The sequence below is a fragment of the Spinacia oleracea genome, chromosome 4 (genome assembly GCF_020520425.1).
Source record: "Spinacia oleracea cultivar Varoflay chromosome 4, BTI_SOV_V1, whole genome shotgun sequence".
NCBI lineage: Eukaryota > Viridiplantae > Streptophyta > Magnoliopsida > Caryophyllales > Amaranthaceae > Spinacia > Spinacia oleracea.
The window spans coordinates 186299511-186322776 of record NC_079490.1 but is presented as its reverse complement, the minus strand read 5'-3'; the positions used below and the strand labels follow the sequence as shown (position 1 = coordinate 186322776).

The 23266-nt window shown below is 36.7% G+C and overlaps 4 protein-coding genes across 7 annotated transcripts; 1 reads left to right on the top strand and 3 right to left on the bottom strand.

The window, feature by feature from the left end:
- Positions 1-1828: 1828 nt before the first annotated feature.
- Positions 1829-4565, bottom strand: LOC110801785 (plasmodesmata-located protein 7). Its single transcript, XM_022007204.2, has 3 exons — positions 3681-4565; positions 2718-2831; positions 1829-2173 (listed from the first exon to the last, which is right to left on the bottom strand). The coding sequence occupies exons 1-3, from the start codon at positions 4414-4416 to the stop codon at positions 2166-2168; spliced, it is 858 nt and encodes a 285-aa protein (XP_021862896.1). The 5' UTR covers positions 4417-4565; the 3' UTR covers positions 1829-2165.
- Positions 4566-5573: 1008 nt separating this feature from the next.
- LOC110801783 (glyoxylate/hydroxypyruvate/pyruvate reductase 2KGR) lies at positions 5574-13293 on the bottom strand. Of its 4 annotated transcripts, none has more exons than XR_008932637.1 (3): positions 12813-13293; positions 10819-11396; positions 5574-6469 (listed from the first exon to the last, which is right to left on the bottom strand). XR_008932637.1 is itself a non-coding variant. In XM_056843306.1 (2 exons), the coding sequence occupies exons 1-2, from the start codon at positions 13236-13238 to the stop codon at positions 10878-10880; spliced, it is 945 nt and encodes a 314-aa protein (XP_056699284.1). In that variant the 5' UTR covers positions 13239-13293; the 3' UTR covers positions 10706-10877. The 4 variants fall into 4 exon arrangements, 1 of the variants encoding a protein (XP_056699284.1); XR_008932636.1 differs by having other exon boundaries at positions 5771-6479; XR_008932635.1 differs by having other exon boundaries at positions 5773-6474.
- Positions 7492-9018, top strand: LOC110801788 (dynein light chain 1, cytoplasmic). The gene is made up of 2 exons (XM_022007208.2): positions 7492-7992; positions 8598-9018. The coding sequence occupies exons 1-2, from the start codon at positions 7855-7857 to the stop codon at positions 8742-8744; spliced, it is 285 nt and encodes a 94-aa protein (XP_021862900.1). The 5' UTR covers positions 7492-7854; the 3' UTR covers positions 8745-9018.
- Positions 13294-14629: 1336 nt separating the features above from the next.
- LOC110801736 (uncharacterized) lies at positions 14630-21869 on the bottom strand. The gene is made up of 4 exons (XM_022007147.2): positions 21333-21869; positions 18433-18942; positions 16765-17271; positions 14630-15318 (listed from the first exon to the last, which is right to left on the bottom strand). Exons 1-4 carry the CDS (start codon positions 21753-21755, stop codon positions 14800-14802), a joined length of 1959 nt encoding a protein of 652 aa, XP_021862839.1. The 5' UTR covers positions 21756-21869; the 3' UTR covers positions 14630-14799.
- Positions 21870-23266: the final 1397 nt, after the last annotated feature.

Below are 23266 nucleotides of genomic sequence, written 5' to 3'. Positions count from 1 at the left end.
TATTTTTTCTTTCTAAAAGAAGTCCACATAAATAATGTGAGCACGACAAAGCCTAAAAATGTGACATTTTGTATACACGACATCCATCTTAAATACTAAGCTAAGACCTCATTGAAAAGATTTCGTTGATCTCCACTTGTTTTTTTTATGCATCCATTATAAGAAGTAGATAACTTCATTTTAGTGGACTAGTATAAAGCAACGAAGCTCTTCCAAGACTTCTTACCTACCAAGAATAGAAATTTCAAAAAAAAAAAAAATGAATAGAAATTTCCAAAGGAAAATAAAAATAAAAATGTGAATTCGACAAAAAATATTAATTAAACATTCAATTATTATAGCCAGCCAATAATGGTCCACATCGGATTAAGACTAGACACCCATCAAATTATAAGTTTGAAATTAGAGTTACCCGATACCTACAGGCCTCATCACATGGACCCGATTACACAACCCAAATAGTTGCACGGTTGTACCCAGAATTTAACGGGCCTACAATTCAGTACTCTGTACTAAACTGAGTTTGGGCCTAGGTCTGTGGTTAATGACTTGATCTTTCCATTCTTCTAGTCTCTTGAGTAGGGCGGTCAAATCGTATTATCGGTTGTTTACGTGTCGGGTTTAATCGGATTATGTTTGGTGCAGGTTATTATGTCCGTGCGGAATGAACGAATAATTTTTCTTCCGGGTTGATTTTTTTTTTTCTTTTCATATCTGTCTGATCGAGCCAGTTTTTAATAGCCATTCTCACGTAACAAGGTTTTGCTTAGCTTTTTGAGAGAGATATGGTGGTGTAGGTTTTGATATTCACCACTTTCACTTGGGCTCCGTTTTGTATGGCGTAAAACGTTTTCATGGAAAACAATTTTCCCCTTTTTAATCATTTTACGTTGTTTGGTTGAGTAAGAGATGGAAAACAATTTTCCATTATTCTCTCAAAGATGGAAAACCCTTTTCCATTTGAAAGGGAGGGAACCACTTTTCCTTCTTTCCTCCTTACCTCCCTCTCCTTTCTTCTCCTCAATCTTCACCATCTTCTCCTATTTTCCTTTAAGTTACCACACAAAGGAAAACTAGTTTATAATTGTGTTTTCCCTTAAAAACTATTTTCCATGAAAAATCGTTTTACGATGAAAATATTTTACGCCTTACCAAACGGAGCCTTAAACTAACTACTTTACAAACTCACGCTAATCTCATATGCATGAATTATTGCAAAACCGTCTAATACATGAATTATCGTAAAACCGTCTCATACGAGAATTATCCTTTGACCGTTTATTGATCCATTTTTTCTCACCCTACTTTATATCTTTAATTACCTTACACATGCATCAACCACGTACCTCACACACAAAAATAGGAGTAACCACACAAGCTAACAACAACATGAGTAGAGTTTAAGCTTAAGACTTTCACATCAACTTTTTATTTATTTTATTTATTTTTAATTTTTCAGATTCTTGTCTAGGCTATTTTCAGACTTATCCAATTTTTTCACTTCATCATAAATTAATTGTTGTTCCATGTTAGCCGACCCCAAATCATTTTGGGACTAAGACTTTGTTGTTGTTGTTGCATCATAAACTAATTCAAGACTTGTGAAATAATAAAATTTAAAAAAACTACAAAAATAATTGAGATAGAGTTTGTTGCTTAATCGTCTGAAACATAGTCGATCATGATATTACAAGACTTTTGCTCAGACTTTTGTCATACGTAACCACTTAAATGAAATGTTTTATCTTAATACTCAATGAAACCACGTCTTAAAACTAGCGCTAATGTTGCTGTAAGTAGTTTAAAGAAGTAGAATCTGGGAATCCAATGCATAAAAGAGAAGTAGCAAAAAGATTAGGTCCATGCAACTTTAAGCAATGCATGTGGGCATATCTTAACATCAGACAATACAACTTTGTTACTAAAAATTTAAAGCTTTGACAAAAGTGAATTAAGTTTGTGGGATTCCTCTTTCCTTTTGCATGAATATGCAGAATACACACTCTGCTCCTTCATCTTTTGCTTTCTTCCTTTACAAAAAGCTTTGCTTAATCAAATAATACAATATTTAATTAATTTATCTATAATATTTAGTAAAAAGGCAATAAAAAGGTAGATTAATAATAATAATAACAATAATGTCATTTTATTAAGAGAAAACCATTTTATTTACCTGCAAAACAGAAATAAGTATGATTAGTTCCCTCAAAAAAGAAATAAGTATGATTAGTATTATATGGATATGAAATGAAATAACATTTGTACTACTTTTGTCCGAAAACAATTAGTTGTCACGTTAACAGTGTAATTTGAATTAGAAATATGTAAAGATGGTTATGGGCCGTGTCGACCCGACACGAATAAAGCCCGGCCCGGCATGGGCACAAAATCGTGGGCCGGGCATGGGCCTTGATTTTTTTTGGAAAAAGCACGACAAGATAAAGCACGCTAAATTTAGTAAAATTAGCCTTAGGTATGTACGATGGCCCGGCCCGGTCCAATACAAAAGTACGTAGGCTCGGGCCGAGCCTGGGCCATGTTTTGAACTTTTCGGTCTGGCCCAATACAACGTGGGCCCGCCCCAGTTAGGCCCATGGCCCATGGGCTCAGTCCGAAGCCCGGCCCGGTCATCTTCAGAAATATGACAACTAAACTCGAGCGGACAAAGGTAGTAAAGGAAATTATAAGGGAATATGATATGATCGATGATAGCTTACTGCTTCCAGCAAAGGCTCGGCAAAGGAAAGTTAGAAATATGATGACGATCACAATTGCAGCTAATAAACCGATTACTAGTGCAAAATTCTTCACTCCTCTATTTTTGTCCGACCCTACAACAAACAAAACAAATTAAGATTAAATTAGTACGTCAAAACTAATATTTAGTAATGTAAAAATGATATGGATCCTTGTCATTAGTCACCACATGAATTTAATCTAGATTCTAGACTCTAAACATAACATTAAATAATACGAAATACTCCGTACGAAGTATTACTTCGTACTACTAACAGAAGGAAGTGACACACAAATGACATATAAATTGCGGGATAGAAGTGTACTCGCGTTAATTAGGTTACAAATTATGTATTACTTCAATTCGATGTATTTTTAATGTAGAAAGAGAGTTGGAGTATATTCCTAAAACTTGTTTGACCTACATTATAATGCAACTAACATGCATGAAATGTCACTACAACAATTTAATCTCAAGTCTAAACTTAACGATCCAAGACACTAGTGTGTGAAGCATGAAGTAGGTTATAATTTAGGCAAATTCTTATAACAGACGATTAGCCAACTTAATTCTTATTTGTTAATTAGAAGTCATAGAGAACATGCATTAGTCAAAGAAAAAGCAGGTAAAAGGCTAATTGGTCTAACCAAAATATTTGATCAAACCGTATGACAAAAAACCTACTCTATATATTATGTAACACATTCCTGTAACTTGTCTTTGTGAATTGTGATGAAGATTTGACCAACTTTTGTTCTCTTCATCACCTTAATTTTATTGTTTATTAGACCAGACGAAAAAAATTAAATTAGACTAGACCAAATTAGACCGGAAAAGTAGAAAAACACTCACATAAAACAATTAGACCAGATTAGATAAGAGAACTATGCCTAACATAATGTCTAAAGTGACTAGATTGTAATTTGTTTAGAATTGAACTTACCATTATTATTATAATTACCATTAGAGTTGAAATATCCACGACCACCACCAATCGTATACCTCACGTAACACTTCCCCAAATACATATCACCATTACCACTCGTTCCACAATTCATCTTCACTTGCTCAACACTTTCTTTCAAACAATCTTGACACTCCCCTCCATCCAAGTCCCCTACACATTGTGCGATCACCGCTACGTCTTTCGAACCGCCTGCTCGGAAAATCCCTCCGCCGCTAGCCACCACCCCGTCCAACACCGCGTCACGGTTCGCAATCTTATCCTGATACCCCGTAGATTGCCCACATTTCTTATTCACCACCGTCTTATCCTCAACCCCGATGAACGTGTCGTTGTCGTACTTTACGTAGCACCCTTGTAGCTGGAGGACCCCGCCGCATGACCCGGGGCATAGGGCTCCGAGTCGACTCACCGAGGTGGCTACGCAGGTGGCGCAGTCCGGCATGGAGAGGTCGCCTCGGCATTGGTAGAGGCCGTAGACGACGTCGTGTGGGGCGGTGCCAGCGATGGCGAAATGGTTGTAGGACATGTAGGTGGCTGAGTTGACTAGGGAGGTGAGGAGGGAGTTGAGGTTTGAAGTGTAGGCGACATCGTCGGAGGCGTACTTGAGTTGGGAGCAGCCGCCGTAGACGAAGGAGTTTAGTGTGGAGGAGTGGGAGGCGGTGGCGAGGGAGAGGAGGAGGATGGGGAGGAGTATGGGAAGGAATGTTGCCATGTGAAAGTGAAAGGGTTTTCTCTTAATTTTGAACTAAGATTTTCTTCCTGAAAGTTGAAAGCTATGCCACTAAACTGTAGGGCATTTAACAATTTGACCTAGTTTTTATACACCTAGCTAAGATTACTAGAGCTAATTAATGCTATATCTGTTCCTTTTTGCTTGTCTGGTTTCATGTAGGGAACTATGTATTATAAAAATATATATATGAAAATTTGATAGTTTAAATTATATATCGAGATAAATTTAACAAGATTTTACGTACGTAGTAACATATGAGTTGAATGACTCCCATAAGTTAATGTTTGGAAAATACTGAGACAAATCTAACAAGATACCATATGAGTGGAATGACTTCCATAAAAATATAGATCGAAACGTACATCTGGATTCTTTTCAAGTTTACACATGCAATACATACTGAGATAAATCTAACAACATATTAAATGAGTTAGACTTGGTCAACTATAGTCTACCAAGCCCGAAAAATTGCGCGGTTAGGCAACCACAAAAGCATTTTTTTAGACCAAAGCCCGAACATGGTATGAAATCCCAAAAATTCCGTTCTAGCCTGAAAAGCCCGCGCCAAAAATATAGGTTTGGGTATGAGTTTTTGTGTTAAAACCCCTGTCACCCCTAATATGAGTGGAATGACTTCGATAAAGTCAGTGACATCTGGTATATGGAATCGGATTTGGAAGTGGATCCTAGAATTTGGGCTGTATATTCAGTTTATAGCTTTTCTTTTATTTTTATTTTTTGGTAGGTATGAGTATATCATACTCCGTAAATTCATAATAAGTGAACATCTCATATTGGTAGCTTTTAGCCTTTTAGGTGAAAGAGATTCGGTTTGCTCACATAAAGCTTATATCCTTGAGAGTTAAAGGCTCTTCGTTTGAATTTATAAAAGCATGGTTAAAGGAACTTGAAAAAAAGAGGCTAAAGTAAGAACACATTGTATATTCTGAAATCTCATTGGGAAAAACTAAAAAAAAGATGCCTAAAGACTAAAGGATCATATGAGCTTCCTTTATAAAAAACTCTCTTCATAAAAGTATATGATTAATATGATTTAATATAACTAATATTTGGACCTATGCTAACATGTCGGAGAATTATTAAAGTGTTACAAGTAATGCTATCTTCGTTCAAAAAAGATGTTATTATACTACAAAGTACGAAGTACTTGAACTCTGGTTTGATCAAGACTTTGACCATTATTATATCCAATTTAATCTTATAGTAAACTTATAAAAAAATGATATTTCTGAAATATATATCGAGCCTAATCTAAATAAACAAGTCAATTCAACTCCATCATTACACCAATAAGTAAACAAAAATCAAACTACACTTGAAAATATTGATAGAGATTGTAGGTAAATATTCGGAACGTATTTGTATGAACTCGTTACCCCAAAGCCTCCAAACTTTGGCGGAACTCAATTTGATTTAATATAATGCCCGCTCACCTTTTCCCTAAAAAAAAGGTAAAGGGAGACATGTTTTGTACTTTTGTGTAAATACTCGTAAAATAAAACCATTACCAAACTGATCAAAGAAGTGTATGATACAGAGTAATAGTTTGTATCAGAAAAGATTAGAATCACGACCAGAGTACCAAAGGGGGAGCATAGAAAGAGACTGATTAAGCCAATGTATGTTGGTAATAGGGGATTAAGCACAAGCAATAACTAGTAAAGATGGCAGTGGGCCGGCCAGCCAGCTCGAGGCCCGACCCGACACGAAAAAATCCAGCCCGGCACAGGCACAAAAAAAAGCACGGCCCGCCACAAGCACGAAATTGTGGGCTGTGTCGTATTTTTGGGAAAAGCACGACAAGCACGTTAAATTTAGTAAAAATTAAGCCTAGACACGACGGTCCAACCCGGCACGACAGCCCGTGGCTATGGGCCTATTTTGAACTTTTCAGCCCGAACCGACCCGATAGAGAGTGGACCTGGAGTGGGCCCGGCCCACGGCCATCTTTAATATTTGGCAACAAGGCGTTGAAGGACCCCCTGATGAAGTCCTGAACTGCACAGCTGCACTGCACTACACTAATAGACAGTTTAGAGAACAATCACGAGTTGTCGAAGAATTGTACGTACAAATTTTGGTGAAGAAAAGAGGGAACGAAGTTATGGACAAAATAATGGAAAATATATCATCAGATCACAATGCATCCTAATTGAGCAATTTCATTCACAAGTTTTAAATTTCTTGCAGAAGCATTTGATCATTATAGCGTACAAAGTATGTTACATAAGCTAGCTAATTAAGGCACCAAACCACCAACCATTACTGTCTAATATTTGTTCCGTTTCCTAAATACTGCACCATTTCTGTTTAGAAAAATCAAATACCATACCCAATTAATCCACCTTAAATATGGTGCTTAGAGTGAAACGTTAATCTAATGGATATACTATGAGTTAAGCCCTGTTCTTTTTTGCTTAATTTCAGCTTCAGGACTACTTTCGCAGTTCAATTCAGTTCAGTTTAGAAATATTCAATTCAGTTCAGTTCAGTTCAGCTGAACAGGGCCTTAGGTGACCACTCAAATTCAGTTCCCACGAGCCACCGTTAGCCAAAATTGCCGAGTCAAATATACTCCAACACATATCCACGTCATCATAGTACAACTAATCCAAATTGGGCACGTTAAAATCTTATAATCCCAACACATTCACACGTCATACTAGTAAATATCTATCCTTAATCCGTTGCGCATAATTTTAAATTATAAATTAACCTTTTTTTTTTTTGAGGTAGATAGAGCAGCGAAAGAGCAAGACGACAAATTAATGGTGTAGATGAGATTTAATCCTAGGTCGTTTTTTTTATTTTACACATCCACACGTCATACACATTTCTCTAGTTTCTGGTGTGGTCTGATTTATCTAGTTTCTAGTCCGGTCTGATTGTTTTCTGTGATTGAGTTTTGTTTTGTTTTGTCTGGTCTAGTCTATTCTGGTCTGTTCTAATAAGCAATAAAAATAAGATGAAAAGAACCGAGCAAAATGCTTCTATTATGAAAAGTCCCTTAAACAACATTATCCTTAAAAGTCCAACTAATAAACAGGACAATACTAAGAAGGTACGTACCCTCAAAATTGGGAGTAAAATGGACAATAAAAAATAAATCCAAAGTTTGGAATATGTGCCTTAGCTTCAATTATGAATAATGTAAGCCTACGCAAGCAAATGAATCGGTCACATTTAGAAGGTAAGAGAGATTCAGGCTACCCATCTGCTTCTGCCACTTCTCTCTGTATATATAAATACCTCTGTTTCTGCCCAGTTTCAATACCTATTTTTTCTAAAATAAAAAAGATACAACTAGTACTACATTGTGCTTTATCCTTTCTGGGTTTTTTGAGATAAGAATCAAGCTCATCTGGGTTAATCTTGGAGAAGGAGAGAGAGAAAAAAATGTTGGAAGGAAAAGCTTTGATTGAAGATACTGATATGCCTTTGAAGATGCAGATCCAAGCTATGGCTTCTGCTTCTCATGCTCTTGATCTTTTTGATGTTTGTGACTGCAAATCCATTGCTGCTCACATGAAAAAGGTACTACTAAATCCAACCTTGACTTTTTCTGGGTTTTGTTTTTCGTTTACTCGTGTTGGACATGGGTACGTGTTCAGGTATTAGACTAACTGTTATCTGATTCGCTATTATGAGACTGGGTACGGGTACGCAATTTGCTACCTAATTTGCTAAGTTGGACCAAAACTGTACCATTTTTATACTTCCTTTGTTCCGGAAATATTGCACCGTGGTTGATTTTTACTCCTCTAACCATTACTTTGACTCTTAATATTTCAAATCATGTCTAAGTATAAATTATAAAAAATTAACATTTAGAAATATATATCGATACGAATCTAACATGACCCCACATGAATAAAATTTAATTACGTACAAATCACAAAAAATGGCCAAAGTTATAGTGTGAATAGCGTAAAAAACAAATGGTGCGATATTTCCGGAACGGAGGAATTATTATAATTCGCCTTTTGGGTTCGTGGTTCGTGGGGTGATTAGAGAATTAGGTAACACTGATTAGACTACAGCAGATCTAAGATGGGGTACTTACTTATTTACGAGATAAAATGAAGAGTCTAGTAACATAGTAGAGAGTATTAATTTTCTATATGTGCAAAATGTTGCAGGATTTTGACAAGAAATATGGAGGAGGGTGGCAATGTGTGGTGGGATCAAACTTTGGTTGTTTCTTCACACATTCAAAGGGAAGCTTCATATACTTCACACTCGAGACACTCAAATTCCTCATCTTCAAAGGTGCTGTCTCTTCTTGACATCAGGAAGAAAGCAATAGAAAAAGTGCACCAGGAAAATTTTAAAAAAAAGGAAAAAAAAGGGGGGAAAGTGCAATTAAGTAAATTAAACCTTTTGTTTGATGTCATTATCTTTCTAGGGTTTGTAATTGTCATCCCACTTTCAAGCCTTGAGAGCAGATGCAAGGTTATTTTTGGTGTTTTCCTTGCTGTGATTAAGACAATTTCACACAACCCCAGATTTTGTATATTATTTGTAGTTTTATTAGTAGTATTTTCCTGATTTGATGCTTTATTGCACCATCTTTCTGAAATACAAGGGATAAGATGATACGGAGTATATTTTTATGTCCAAAACTAGTTATAAAGTTCAATGCAAATAACATTATGAAGCATACTAATAAATTGAAGTTTATTAATAAATTACTGCAGCATTTAGTCTAGACGTTCCAATCAACTACGGTGTAATGAATAATGACAACAGGATACAAAGTGTGGAGTATATGTGACTATTATTTTCGAACAAAGAATGTGTAAAGGTAAATATACAAAGAATTCGAGCATTTTTCCTATTCCTAATTTATGATTCATTCATGTTTTCCTGCAGTCATTTATTCATAATGTGAACAAAGAGGGATGGACACAAAAATGTGAGATCCTATCCCCTCTACACAATAAAAACAATACCTACATCACCATTATTCGTACGCAAGAAATATACGGAGTAGTGTCTGACGAAATTGGCTATATCCATATCATAGAGTGTCTATTTTGAACGCTAACAAACTTTATTGGTACAAATTAGTTTGTTATTGGTAGTGGTGACCACAATAAGACAAAAGTCTTATTGGTAGTGATTAGTTGTGTATTTAGTAGTACCAATTACACAATAAATTTGTACCAATAAAGGTTGTTAGCGTCCAAAATGTACATGCTCTACTCTTGTTTTAGACTTGACATGGACGTGCCCTAAATATTGAATCAAGAATCTCTTGTTCAACAACTATACTTATGGTCAATAGAGTCATGTGCCAATTATCAGTTGGTTCAGTGCATCTTCCAAACCCCCAAAAAAATGTGGGAACATTATGACTCAACATAATGTACTGAATAATTCAATAATGCCAATCCATGGATAAGGTGAGCCACCTAACGTTCGCAACCTACCTAAACATGCATATCCTGTGATGCAGAAGCTGATAAGACGGGACGGAAACCATCATAGATATGGAGGTGCAGGTAATGGCCTTCAACTCACATCATCATGTCATCTCTAGTTATATCATTCCGATGAGTTCAACTAACTGCCAAACTGTTGGGCAACTGATAGGGGGATAAATATCAATGGCGCCCCTGAGTCTAACTAAAGTTTGCTAATTATGGAGTATCTAAGACATTTCTTCTCCTGTTAGTTTCCTAGCCAGTTGGAGAAATAGATATTTTCGGTTTTCCCCATTGAAGTGTTAGTATCTTATAGACGAACATGGTAGAAAACAATGGTGAATCACTGACTCGAATTAGTTTCTACAAGGAACAAAATTTAATAACTGATCTATGAAGCTTTTTCTAACTTTGAACTTCCTGAAGTATGTCTTCTGAGAGGTAACATAGACAAGACGCTTAAACCTAAACTAAGGAGACTACAAAATAAAAGGGTAAAGCATGTATTATGATAAATGATACTTCCTCTGTCCCTTATTGTTTGCCCCATGAAGCAAATGTGTTTTATTAAAAAATGGGTGTGGAATTGAGAAGAGACAAAAGTGGTGGGCCAAATGTATTTTATGTGAAAGTAAAGTTGTGTGAAAATTATTAGGTGCACCCGGGTGCATGTAATATTGTTTAAAAAGTTGTTGTCCCATGAACATTTATGGTAAAGGAGCAATCTTTTAGGGACGAACTAAAATGACAAATGGGGCAAACAAATTGGGACAGAGGGAGTACTACGTAACTTCTATATAAAGAAAGGCGGATCTAGTATGTAACAAAAGCAATCATGCATTTCATTACCTCAGAGTACTGCAAACATGAGAGAAGCTCAAAATAAAACAGAGAGCAGTACAAGGCATATCAGTGAAAAATATAAGAGAATTACCATGATCTCGGGAGAGCAGGATGTTTTGGGAGAAAAGGAAACCATGGCTTCAGAAGATGTTATATAACTGGAGTCAACAATGGCTTCTTCAAGAAGTGTGCCTCTAAATTTCTGATCACCAGATCAGCCATAGCCTTGCAAGTTTCGACAGTATCACTTCCTACATGAGACATCATCACCACATTATCAAGCTTCAACAGTTCTTCAGGAACGTGTGGCTCATTCTCAAAAACATCAAGCCCTGCACCACCTAATCTACCTTCGAGAAGAGCAGATACGAGCTCAGATTCAACGATATGAGCACCTCTTCCAATGTTTATGAGAATACTCTTTGAACCCAGTGCATTAATCACCTCACGGTTAATAATATGACGGGTTTCTTCAGTAAGGGAACATGAAACAACAAGGATTTCACAGTTAGCCGCCAAGTCGATGACCTTGTCATAATATTTGTACTGGATATTAGGTTTCTCAGATCTGGAGCAGTAACTAACATGGCATCCAAATGCTTCCACTCTCTTTGCAATAGCATAACCAATCCTTCCCAATCCAAGAATTCCTACTGATTTACCAGTGAACTGGAAAGACAAAATAGGTAAAAAGAAAGAATCTTAGAAAATAATTCTAGATTATAACACGTATGAGTAATAATAGTTATTTTCACTACAATGTCAAAACTGACCAATCACCTACACCATAAACACAAACTCATAAGAATTGCACAGGAAAGTCAAGCATACAAGCCGCATCCCATTAATAGGTTGGCGCTGTGTTTGTGTGGAAATTATAAGAAAGATTTCTACTTCGAAAAGAAAGAAATTCAAACTAAAACTATGATTCAACTTGTCATTATAGCAGATAATATCAACAGGCCGAAGATCCCTCAAAGTATGCTCGTAAATCAGAAACTCTATCAAAGCATGCTCGTGGATCAGTTAGCTTTTAGTCAGCATTTACAGAAATTACTCTCTTCAGTAAACTACACCAGGGTAAATTTCCGCAGTTTTGTTCCAAAATCTCGTCCTATAATATTGAGCAGCTTAATAAGACTGGCTTACTTGTATTTTGGCAACTCAAAAAGAGTCTAAACTATAAAAAACGACATTTTATCTAACTTTACAGCGTTATTTCCTCCACATTTCCACCACATTTTCCATCCTGATGGCATAAGCCAAATGCAACTGGACCCTAACCTCCAACATTTTCTTCCTCCCCTCTCATAAAGAGCCCCTATTTGAAATAAAATCTATTAATGTTTCTGTTCAAAAGAAGCTCATGAGATCAGATCTCTATCTCCCCCCAATGTCCTAGACTCCTTTTATCCATATAATTTCAAATTTTAATTACACAATACAGTATATGACAAAGAATGATCACGGATCCAACAAGAAAATCTCTCCCATGATCACCCCAAAACAGAACTCAGCCATAGCCATCAACCATCTCAGTGAAGGGGGAACAAGAATGGACATTCAGGCTTGTTCATATGGTATAGAATCTGCATAAGCAAATCTCTAAAAGAACTTAACACATATACACACACAAGCATTTACACCTGCAGAAACACCTTAAATGTATCCCCAAAAAGGCAATCAAACACCATTCAGATTGCCACAAAGAGGAAGAAGAACACAATTTTCAACTCCCAAAGGAATAGAGTTATTTATTAACAATAATCTTCTAGGAATCTAGACAAAGACACAAATGAACAATACAACCAACCCAAACCATTCTGAAACAGTAAACCTCGAAGACAGTGCTATGCTTACATGAAATTCTTCATAAAGAATTCAATACCACCTCATAATACTTTACCAACTAATCTAGTTAGCATTCCCTTGTTATCTGTAGTTCATATACTCAAGTAACAATAGCATTTAACATAGAAGACACCTATCAAAAACCTCAGTATGAACCACATCAAACCAATCAAACACTACATTTCAGTATTAAACAATTGAATTACAAGAATAAAAAGAGAATTAGAGAACAACCTTAGTAGACAAAGGAAACTCAGAATTGACCCAACCCCCAGTTCTAACAAAAGCATCAGCAACACAAACCCTTCTTAGGGTACCCAAAATCAACCCAACAGCCAAATCAGCAACATCATCAGTGAGAACATCAGGGGTGTTTGTAACCTTAATTTTTCTCTCCTTGCATTTTCCCAGATCAATTTTATCAACCCCAACACTGTAACTTGCGATTATCTCTAATTCGGTGAAGGAATCGATCAATTCAGCGTTTGCACCGTGCGCTGCATTGCTCACAAGTGCGTGGATTGAATTGGAGTTTTGTTTGAGGAATTGAGGGTCTGAAAAGGGGTGTTCCCAGATTTTGAAGAGGGTGAAGCGGGAACTGAGTTCGTGTTCTAAGTAGGAGGACATTGGGTATGACATTAGTACGCCTTTCTTCTCCATTTCTAAAGACGTGAGGGAAGAGGATGGCCTGGTGGGGAAATGGGGGAATTGAATTATAGAGCCATAGAGGTACAGTAGACATGACCCCCGGAATCTGGATGTGGGCCGGGCCGACATGAGGCCTTACCCGATATGAAAAATTCTGGCCCAACACAAGGACAAAGTCACGGGTGGGACCTGGAGCCGCATTTGTTAAAAAAAATACGACAGGATCCGACAAAGCACATTAAATTTAATAAAATTAGGCTTAGTGCACGACGGCCCTGGCACGGGATTTCTTTTGAAATTTTTGGCCCAACACGACCTTACCTGATGCATAGTGTGCTTGGCATGGGATATGGGCCGGGTCGACATGAGGCCTGACCCGATATGAAAAATTCTGACCCAAAACAAGGACGAAGTCACGGGTCGGACCTGGAGCCGCATTTTTTAGAAAAAATACGACACGATCCGACAAAGCACACTAAATTTATAAAATTAGGCTTAGTGCACGACGGCCCTGGCACGAGCACTCTTTCGAAATTTTTGGCCCAACACGGCCTGACCCGATGCAAAGTGTGCTTGGCATGGGATGGGCCTTTTAGACAAGCGGCCTGTGGGCTGAACTCGAAGCCCAACCTGCCCCGATTCACAATTATCTTTAGAATCAACATGATTAGATTTAGACACATCTAAATATTTGTGTTATGTTACACAGTTTACTTGTCGCAATACTCACAAGGCTCACAGTACTTAGGAATGTGGCTTGCCAAATGACAAGGTTTACTACTTTCAAGATCACTCACTTGGCCCGAATGTATAACAAGTTGGCACACACCATGGCACAGTATGCGATTACAATGGCAGTGGGGCACAAAATGTTTCTCAACCCTCCCCCATTTACGGATCTACTTTATCAAGGAGAATTACAGCAAGCAAGAAAGGGATTAAGGGAGATGGGGGAGTCGTCCAAAGCACAAGACACAACTGCAACAGTCATAGATTTGGAGGCACCTCCACCAGTTGAAGGAACATCAGCAATGGTAACTTAGGAGATTCTTTTTGGCACAATCCCAACGAAAGTCACTACCAGGGTAGTTAATGTGCCACAGGATGGAGGAGGACCACCAGGGGAAGGATCTAGTACAGGGGAGTAGTTGGTTAGAGTTTTACCCTCTCCTAGGTTGGATGCTAGCTAAAGGTATCTTTTGTGAAGTTTTAACGCTAATATGCTAGTAATATAATCTCTTCGTTTGTGCGTTAACAAAGACTTCGAAATACAAATTTATAGCTAACATATTTTAGTAAGAAATTATGGTATAATGACATGCTAAGTTAGCTAGAGGCAATTTGGCTATTAAAACAGACCAGTTCAAAGTTTTCAACACATCTATCAAAACAAAATAGGCATATGGTACAACTGAACAAGATACATTTTATTTACCCAGACATCCAGGAATTACAAGATGATTCATGCAACGTAATGTTCAAGTAACTATCAACAACATGTTCATGGCAGAAGTTATTTCCTGATAATACATTAAATACTTAACCTATGTTACATAAACAGACCTTCACAAAATCAAACAACAGGGGTTAACAATGGTTTGCCATTGAAATGAGCTTCCAAGTTACCAAGAACAAGATTAGCCATATCAGTACGGGTCTCCATTGTTGCACTTCCAACATGAGGCAAGAGCACTGTATTATCAAGTTTGAACAACTCTTCCGGAACATTAGGCTCGTGTTCAAACACATCAATCCCGGCCCCACCTAGTCGGCCTTCAGCAAGTGCTTTTACCAGCTCGAGTTCATCAACATGAGGTCCTCTTCCGATGTTAATTAGGACACCTTTAGGGCCCAAAGCGTCCATGACTTCACGGTTGACAATATGCCGTGTTGCTTCGGTTAGGGCACATGCAACTACTAGTATGTCACAATTTGAGGCAAGTTCAAGAACACTGGGGTAGTAAGTGTAATTAGATTCTGCTTTTTTTGTTCTGGAGTGATAAGAAATCGGACAGTTGAATGCTTCAGCTCGCTTAGCGATCGCAATGCCGATCCTTCCTAGACCAATGATTCCAACTATTTTCCCACCAAACTGAAATGATCAAGACAAAGCGTGAGGAAAACGGTTAGCAGAGTGTCTTGATCAGAAAACAATTGTTGTGTCCGTTCTATTCGACTTATTTTGTCATAACTTATATTATCTGAACTTATCTGAACTTAACTGAACTTATCATAAGTTAACCGAACTTAATAATTTATCTGAAAAGTTTCTGAAATAAACTTGTTTGTGTCTAAAAATATCTGGAAAAAGAACTATTTTTTCTGAACTTATATTATCTGAGCTTAACTAGACTTATTTTGTTTGAAATAAGTCAAAATAAGTCGAAGCCTTAAATAAGATGGTAAGAACAAAACTTGGCAGTAGGCCAACAATTCCTAACAGCCCCATCATATACACAAACTAGTTGCAGGTTCATGGCATGCTAAAGATCAAGATACCTGTCTAGGGATTTCTATTGCAAACTCATCCAATAAGCATTAATTTAGAAAAAAACAATTGCTTCATGACATTGGAGTCACAGAATGTGGATGAAAACAAAATAGCAAAACAACGATGAACAAAAAACCATAAACACAGAGGATGATCACCATGTTAATACAAGCACCGTATTGACAAGCTATTCAAGGACCAAACACAAAAACAAGATTATTATGTTACCTCTTCTATCTTACAACACCCACTTCCTAAAACGGAGTATGTAACACACGGCATTTGAGTTCCAGATTACTAAATGAGCTTTAATGTCTGAACAAAGACGGCGTAATAAATGTCCTATCCTTCTTCAATCCAGCTTACTTAAGAAAAGATCACAAAGTAGATGTTAATGGCATACGCCTCAAATGTTTGAAGGAACAGTCAGCTCATTCGAGCTATTTTTAATGAAAAAAGTCAGCTAAATCTCAGTGTTCCTAATCGATATAAACAGCATTTAAACAGTACGGTCTACAATTATATGCCCAAGATCTTCCATTTCAGTGGCAGAATTCCTATCATGAATACAAGCAAAGTTATAGTTTCATTCAGCATTTACACACAGAAACAAATCGAAACTCCGAGTTTCTAATTAATCAAGCTCACAGCAAAGGGATGAACCCTTAAACTCCACCCAGTTTCACCATTCACCAATAGAAGTTCAAACCCTATAAGCATGTCATTTATCAGTCAGCTACTGTATTTATTACAAAACTCGAAAATGCAAAAACTCCCATGTTCATCAACTACCACCCATTAATCAAATTCTTCATTCTTTTCACAGAGGAAGACCAAACATAATCTACTGTCAACATACAATACAGCACATTTTAGGGTTCATTTAAATCATTACCAACTCATGAATGTTAAGCTAATTATCAACCATTTCCAGAATCAAGATGAGAATTCGAGCTCGAATACAAGAAAATAAGAAATCCCAAAACTGCAAAACCTAATCAAATTGAACATGATCAAGCTAATCATTAAAACAATTAATAAAAATACCTTACTAGTTAAGGGAAATTTGCCTTTCTTCCACAACCCACTTCTGACAAAACTATCACACTGAGGAATCTTCCTCAAAACAGCAAGAATAAGCCCAATTGATAAATCAGCAACTTCATCAGTCAAAACATCAGGGGTATACGTAACCCTAATACCCTTCTCCTTGCATTTCCCCAAATCAATTTTATCAAGTCCAACGCTGAAACTAGCGACGATTTCGAGTTTCGGGAGAGCGTTGATGAGGGAAGCATCGGCGCCGGCGGAGGAGCTTCCGACGATTGCGCGGATTGAATCGGCGTTTTGAGAGAGAAATTGGGTGCGGTCAGGAGATTTCCAGAAGCGGAAGAGGTTGAAGCGTTTATCGAGTTGTTGTTCTAAGTAAGTGTTCATTGGAGAAGTCATTAGCACTCCTATGGACTCCATTTTTGGTTGGATTATGCTCAGGTTGCTTACATAGTTCCTCAATGCAGAAATTAATTTCTTTTTGCAGAATTGGAAAAGCCATAACTACCCTTTTATCTTATTAAAAATATATTTTTATAAAAAAAGAAAAAAACATGTCATCTTCTTCTATTTTTTTTTTTTTTTTTTTTTCACCCGTTTCACCCTTAGGGCTAATTCGAATTTGGTGCGAGTTCTAGGTAGAGGTTCCAGTCCACTCCCAATTGTTGTTGTGGAAGATCGAACACAAGTTCCCCCTACCAAGTTCAGCCTCAATCACCATTAAACCAACAGGCAATTGGTATAAATGACTCTTATTTATACCGATTAATTTTTTATACGTACTGATTAGTGTGTTATTGGTCTACACTGTATAATACACTAGTAATAGTACTAATAAGTAATAAGACTCACTTTGTTATGAGACCGAGTCGTTACATGCTCAACTCTAAGCTCATGAGCTCAGACTCGGCTCGAGCTCGAAACTCGTCGAGCCTGAGAAATTGGTCTCGAGTTCAAGCTCGGTTTGGCTTGAAGCTCGATTAGGCTCTATAGGCCCATTCGAGATTGATCATCAAATGTTTAATTAAAAAACATGTTTATTATATTTTTTCGTGTTTTATATGTTAAAAATAAATATCTATTGACAATTAATTTATTCAAAAATTATTTTATAAAAAATACATGTATTAAAAAGAACTTGAGCTTGTTCAAGAGCTTTTGAGCCGAGATATTAATATCTCAAGCTTGGCTCGTTAAGATCTCGAGACAAACCTGAGCTTGAGTCGAGCTTTGACCGACTTGTGTCGAACCGGACATCGAATAATTCGCGAGCAGACTCGACTCCTTAACAACCCTTAAGTACTGATATACTCTTTGTTGGTACTTAAAAAAAAAACCTGTATTTGATGACTTGTGTCGATTTGGTCACAAACTTGTTCAATTCTTCTATAACGGCCATAACTTATTCAAATGGGAGACCAAACTGGGAAGCCTTACGAGCACCAAAAGAATAATCCTTTTCTTTTTCTTTTCTTATTCAACAATAGGACTGTAGGAGTGCTTAAACTAATTAGAGATAACTTCATCGTCAGAAAAAAGCAAGGTATTCAGCAAATCTGATATGGGTTAACAAAATGTTTATTTAAGCAAGGTATTCAATTTGCAAATATAATACACCCATGCTCAGAATCAATAGCAAAAGACTACACAGAACCATCAAACAACTTGCGTCAACAGCGGTTTGCCATTGAAATGAGCCTCCAAGTTCCGAAGAACGACATTAGCCATGTCGGTACGAGTCTCGACAGTTCCACTTGCAACATGAGGCAAGAGCACTACATTATCAAGCTTGAACATCTCTTCAGGAACATGAGGTTCATTTTCAAACACATCAAGCCCGGCCCCACCTACTCGGCCTTCAACAAGTGCTTTTACGAGCTCCGGTTCATCTACATGCGGGCCCCTTCCGATGTTTATCAGGACACCTTTAGGACCCAAAGCGTCTAAGACTTCACGGTTGACGATATGCCGTGTTTCTTCTGTTAGGGCACAAGCAACTACTAATATGTCGCTATTAGAGGCGAGTTCGATTACATTAGGGTAGTAAGTGTAATTTGAATCTGCTTTTTTAGTTCTAGAGAAGTAAGAAATTGGACATTCAAATGCTTCAGCTCTCTTGGCAATTGCAGCACCAATCCTGCCCAAACCGATAATTCCAACCTTTTTGCCACTAAACTGGAAAGACAAATAAAAAAGAGTAATTAGTGCTGAACTCTTACTCAACGAACACTCATGGATATGAATGTAATTACTACTCCCTCTGTCCTTAAAAGATTGCCCTAATTTCTTTGAGTTTGCCCCATACCATTTATAGTATGTGGTCCTCACATGTTTTTCACTCACAGTCCATTATTTGAATTAGCAAAAAGACAATACTACCAACCCACTTGCTTTTCTTTTGCCTTCTATCCTTATAAAGTGAAAATTGGTTATGAGACAATCTTTTAGGGACGGAGGGAGTACATATGTAGTGGCAATAGATTTAGTCAAACAGATACCAGAGGATCAATCCCTAATACAAGTACTCACTCTGTCCCTTATTGTTTGCCCCATGAAGCAAATGTGCTTTATTAAGAAATGGGTGAGTGAAGAGACAAAAGTGGTGGGCGAAACGTTCTTTTATGTGAGAATAAAGTTGTGGTCCCAGAACATTTATGGCAAAGGGGCAATCTTTTCGGGACGGACTAAAATGGCAAATGGGGTAAATAGGGACAGAGGGAGTATTGTAATTGCATCTTGTTATAGTCTTATAGACACTAATGAGGCAATGAGAGATCCAACAAAAGGTATAACAATTTTTCTACACTGGTCTTTCTGACTGGCATATTTTCTATGTAAAGCCTCCAGATCAACGGCAAGGAGCAATTTATAAATAATTGGATTTGGTGGAGGACATCAGTATATCCGTACAGGTATTAGATATGCCCACAACAGGTAAAAGCATGCCCAAGTTACCCAACTAGTAACAGCTTCACGGTAGGCTGAACTATCGATGTAGTCTTATACTCTAATCAACATTAAGTTTCTAATGCTTTCTAACTTCACAATTATCTCCACAAAGACAGCCTGAACATCTCGAGGGTAGGCAAACCTTGTTGTTTTGAAAGAAAAAATTTCTAGGACACTAAAGACAGAAAACTTAGATGCAAAAGAACAACAAACACAAAGAGAAATTTACACGGAGAAACAGAGTATCAGGTTAAGCATTGACATGAATTTCAAGCCCAAGTCTTTTCCTCCTACTTTTGTGGATGACGATGACAGTATCAGCTAAATGTTTGGTGTTGATATAATGAACCCTGAGGAATCTGGATTCCTAAATTAGGTATAAAAAGCAATCAAAGACTAATAAGTCTTAACATCAAGATAAATACATTTACAAAGTTTTCCTACTAGCAGAGTAGCAGCCTCCTATGCAAGAATCAGTAAGCTTCTTTCTGACTTAGTTGACCAAGGACCGAAAAGGTAACAGCAAATGAGTAACACTAACACTAAACAAAAACTCAAGAGGATGCCATTCAACACAAAGCAACAAAGAATTTAAGACCATTCAAACAACTGCAGTATCAAAGTCACCATACTATTGTGAAGTTTTGGAAAAAGAAACAGACTTATATCCCATGAACACGAAGTTCTATGGTTAGATTTGGCATTTTAAACATCAACTCGTATGCTCATGCTCTCAAGTTTCATTACAACAACTAAGTATAAAACTACAAACACTTCATGGCAGAATTTCTGACTTTTTTATAAGCTTGGTGCTACATGAGTAGTGGCAATGGTATAGAAACTCGCAGTCTAGTTTCAATAATCAAAGGTAACAAGAAGATGACCATGTCAATATGTCATATGACTATATGAGACTTGGAGCCTTGGAAAAAATATAAAAGGCAGATATCCCTACTACGAGAACCCCCGCAGCTATGCAGTCTACAGGTTTACTTCGAAGTCAGCTAGTGAGCTAACAATCAAAAGTAACAAATTCAGCTGGAAAAAAAGGGGGGACTGAAAAATAACAACTTCGGAAGTAGCAAACTCAGTCTCCTTGATCAAACCATAACAATCTCCACACAACAACACACAAAAATAATAAATAATCGACATTCAAACTAATGGAATTTCAACATTGATCAATACTACTAAACAACAACAAAACTGACAGCCCGAAAACAGATATGATGTTGGTTTCACCAAAGCCAAACCAATTCAATCTCAACATAATTGCAATACACCAAAGAATAACCAATTCCATGTGATAACAGTTCCCTTTTTATTCAGATTACGACCCCGAACACGAAAATGATAACCCGACTTCTAATCTTATATTGGTTCTCTTTCTACTTAAATCACACCAAAGCATAATCAATTCAACCTCAACGAATGTAAACAATTACAAAGAATACAAACCCAAATCCAAAATCAATGCGACATTAGTTCCCTTTCTACTCAAAAAGCATAACCAATTCAATTTCAACAAAATGACATTAACCATCAATCAATAGACGGATGAATCAAAACCTAATTCTATTTATACAAAAAAAATAGTGGCAATTAAATTAGCATACCCTAGTAGTCAATCGGAAATCCCCTTTCTTCCACAACCCATTTCTGACATAAAGATCACACTGAGGAATCCTCCTTAAAACAGCAAGCATAAGCCCAATTGCCAAATCTGCAACATCATCAGTCAACACATCAGGGGTATTGGTGACCTTAATTTCTCTCTCCTTGCATTTCCCCAAATCAATTTTATCAAGCCCAACGCTGAAACTCGAGACGATCTCGAGCTTCGGAAGTGAATCAATAAGGGCGGCGTCGGCGCCAGCAAAGGCGTTCCCGACGACGGCGCGGATGGAGTTGGCGTGCTGAGAGAGGAATTGAGCGCGGTCTGGAAAGTTCCAGAAGCGGAAGAGGTTGTAGCGTTTGTTGAGCTCCTCTTCAAGGTAGGAGTTCATTGGGCACGCTAATAGCACACCAATTGACTCCATTTTTTATGGGTTAGAAATCTTGAAGAATGATCTGTGTTGTTTGAGTGATCTGTGTTGTTTGAGTGTGTTTTCTTAGGATTAGTGGTAGTGGTAGTGGTAGTGGTAGTGGAGTAGTGGTAGTAAAAGATAGTTGCCTTTGTTTGTTTTTTTTGTTTTTTTTTTTGATAGTTTTTTTTGATAATTTTTTAATTTTCTTTTTGATAGTTGGTTTTGGTTTTGGTTGGTTTTGGTTGGTTTTGGTTGTTTATCAATGGCTCAATGCCATGCCCTGTCATTTAAAAAAATTAAAAAATTAAAAAATTAAAAAATAAAGAAAGAAAAGAAAGAACTAAACCAACATCTATCGCATAATGAAATAAATATGATTTTTAAGGTAATGACCCGGGGCATCGCCCGGGATTAAAAACTAGTTTTTCTTCTAAATTGAATGACAAATTATTGTAACGTACCAAGTTGGAAATTCGAATTCAGAGTTGACATCACGTACATGTGCATTTCATTTTTTTTTTAAGGAAAAGTAAACGGAAGTTAGGATAGTCTTACATGTGCATTTCATATTGCTAATGCATTAGATTTCACACGCATTTACTTATATGATGACAAATAATACCATTATGAATAATCCGAGACGCACTTCATTTTTGTTGTGGTAAATTAAAAATAAAGACAACTACTCCATACCACTTTAGTCAAACAAAACCTCAATATATACAAAGATCATTATTTTGGTACACTATTAGTCTATTATACATTTTATAACAACATTATCTAACACATAATAATATGGGTGCACCTTATAGATGTTTATTAGTGTGTTACCATTGAAATGAAAAAATATATAATTTGTCATGAGAATTATTGATGAATGATGATTACACGTGGGCTTGAACATTGCTTGACTGTCAAAATTACCCATTAGCCAAAATCCAAATATTCATCTTATCCTTAATAAGACATTAATTATTCACCCTAACTATATAACTAAAACATAATTAAAAAAAATCCATTTCATGATGACAAGTTGTAAGTTTTTTCTTCCAAAACATGCACCCCACGTTCAAAACACCCCTTCAATTCAAAAATAGTAAAGTATTACTCCCACCCATTCTTTGCCAACCTAAGCTTGAATTTTCCGTCTAATAAATTTTTCTCCCTAAAAAAAATTAAAAAGTCAAAATTAAAAAGTCAAACAAGAATTGATCGAATCTCTTCTTCATCATCATTCACAATCTTTTTCTTCCTCTTCCCCTCTCCTAACACTCCATGACACAAAAACATCATAAAAAAACACAATTTTCCTCTTCTTTTTTTTTGTGTGTCATGCACAAATTATTGTCCAACCATCAATTTCCATAAAATCAACAACAAAAATTACATTAATAATTATAATAATAATAATAATAATAACAATAATAATAACAACATAACAACAACAACAATAATAATAATAATAATAATAATAATAATAATAATAATAATAATAATAATGTGTTTGTTTAATTTTATTCATA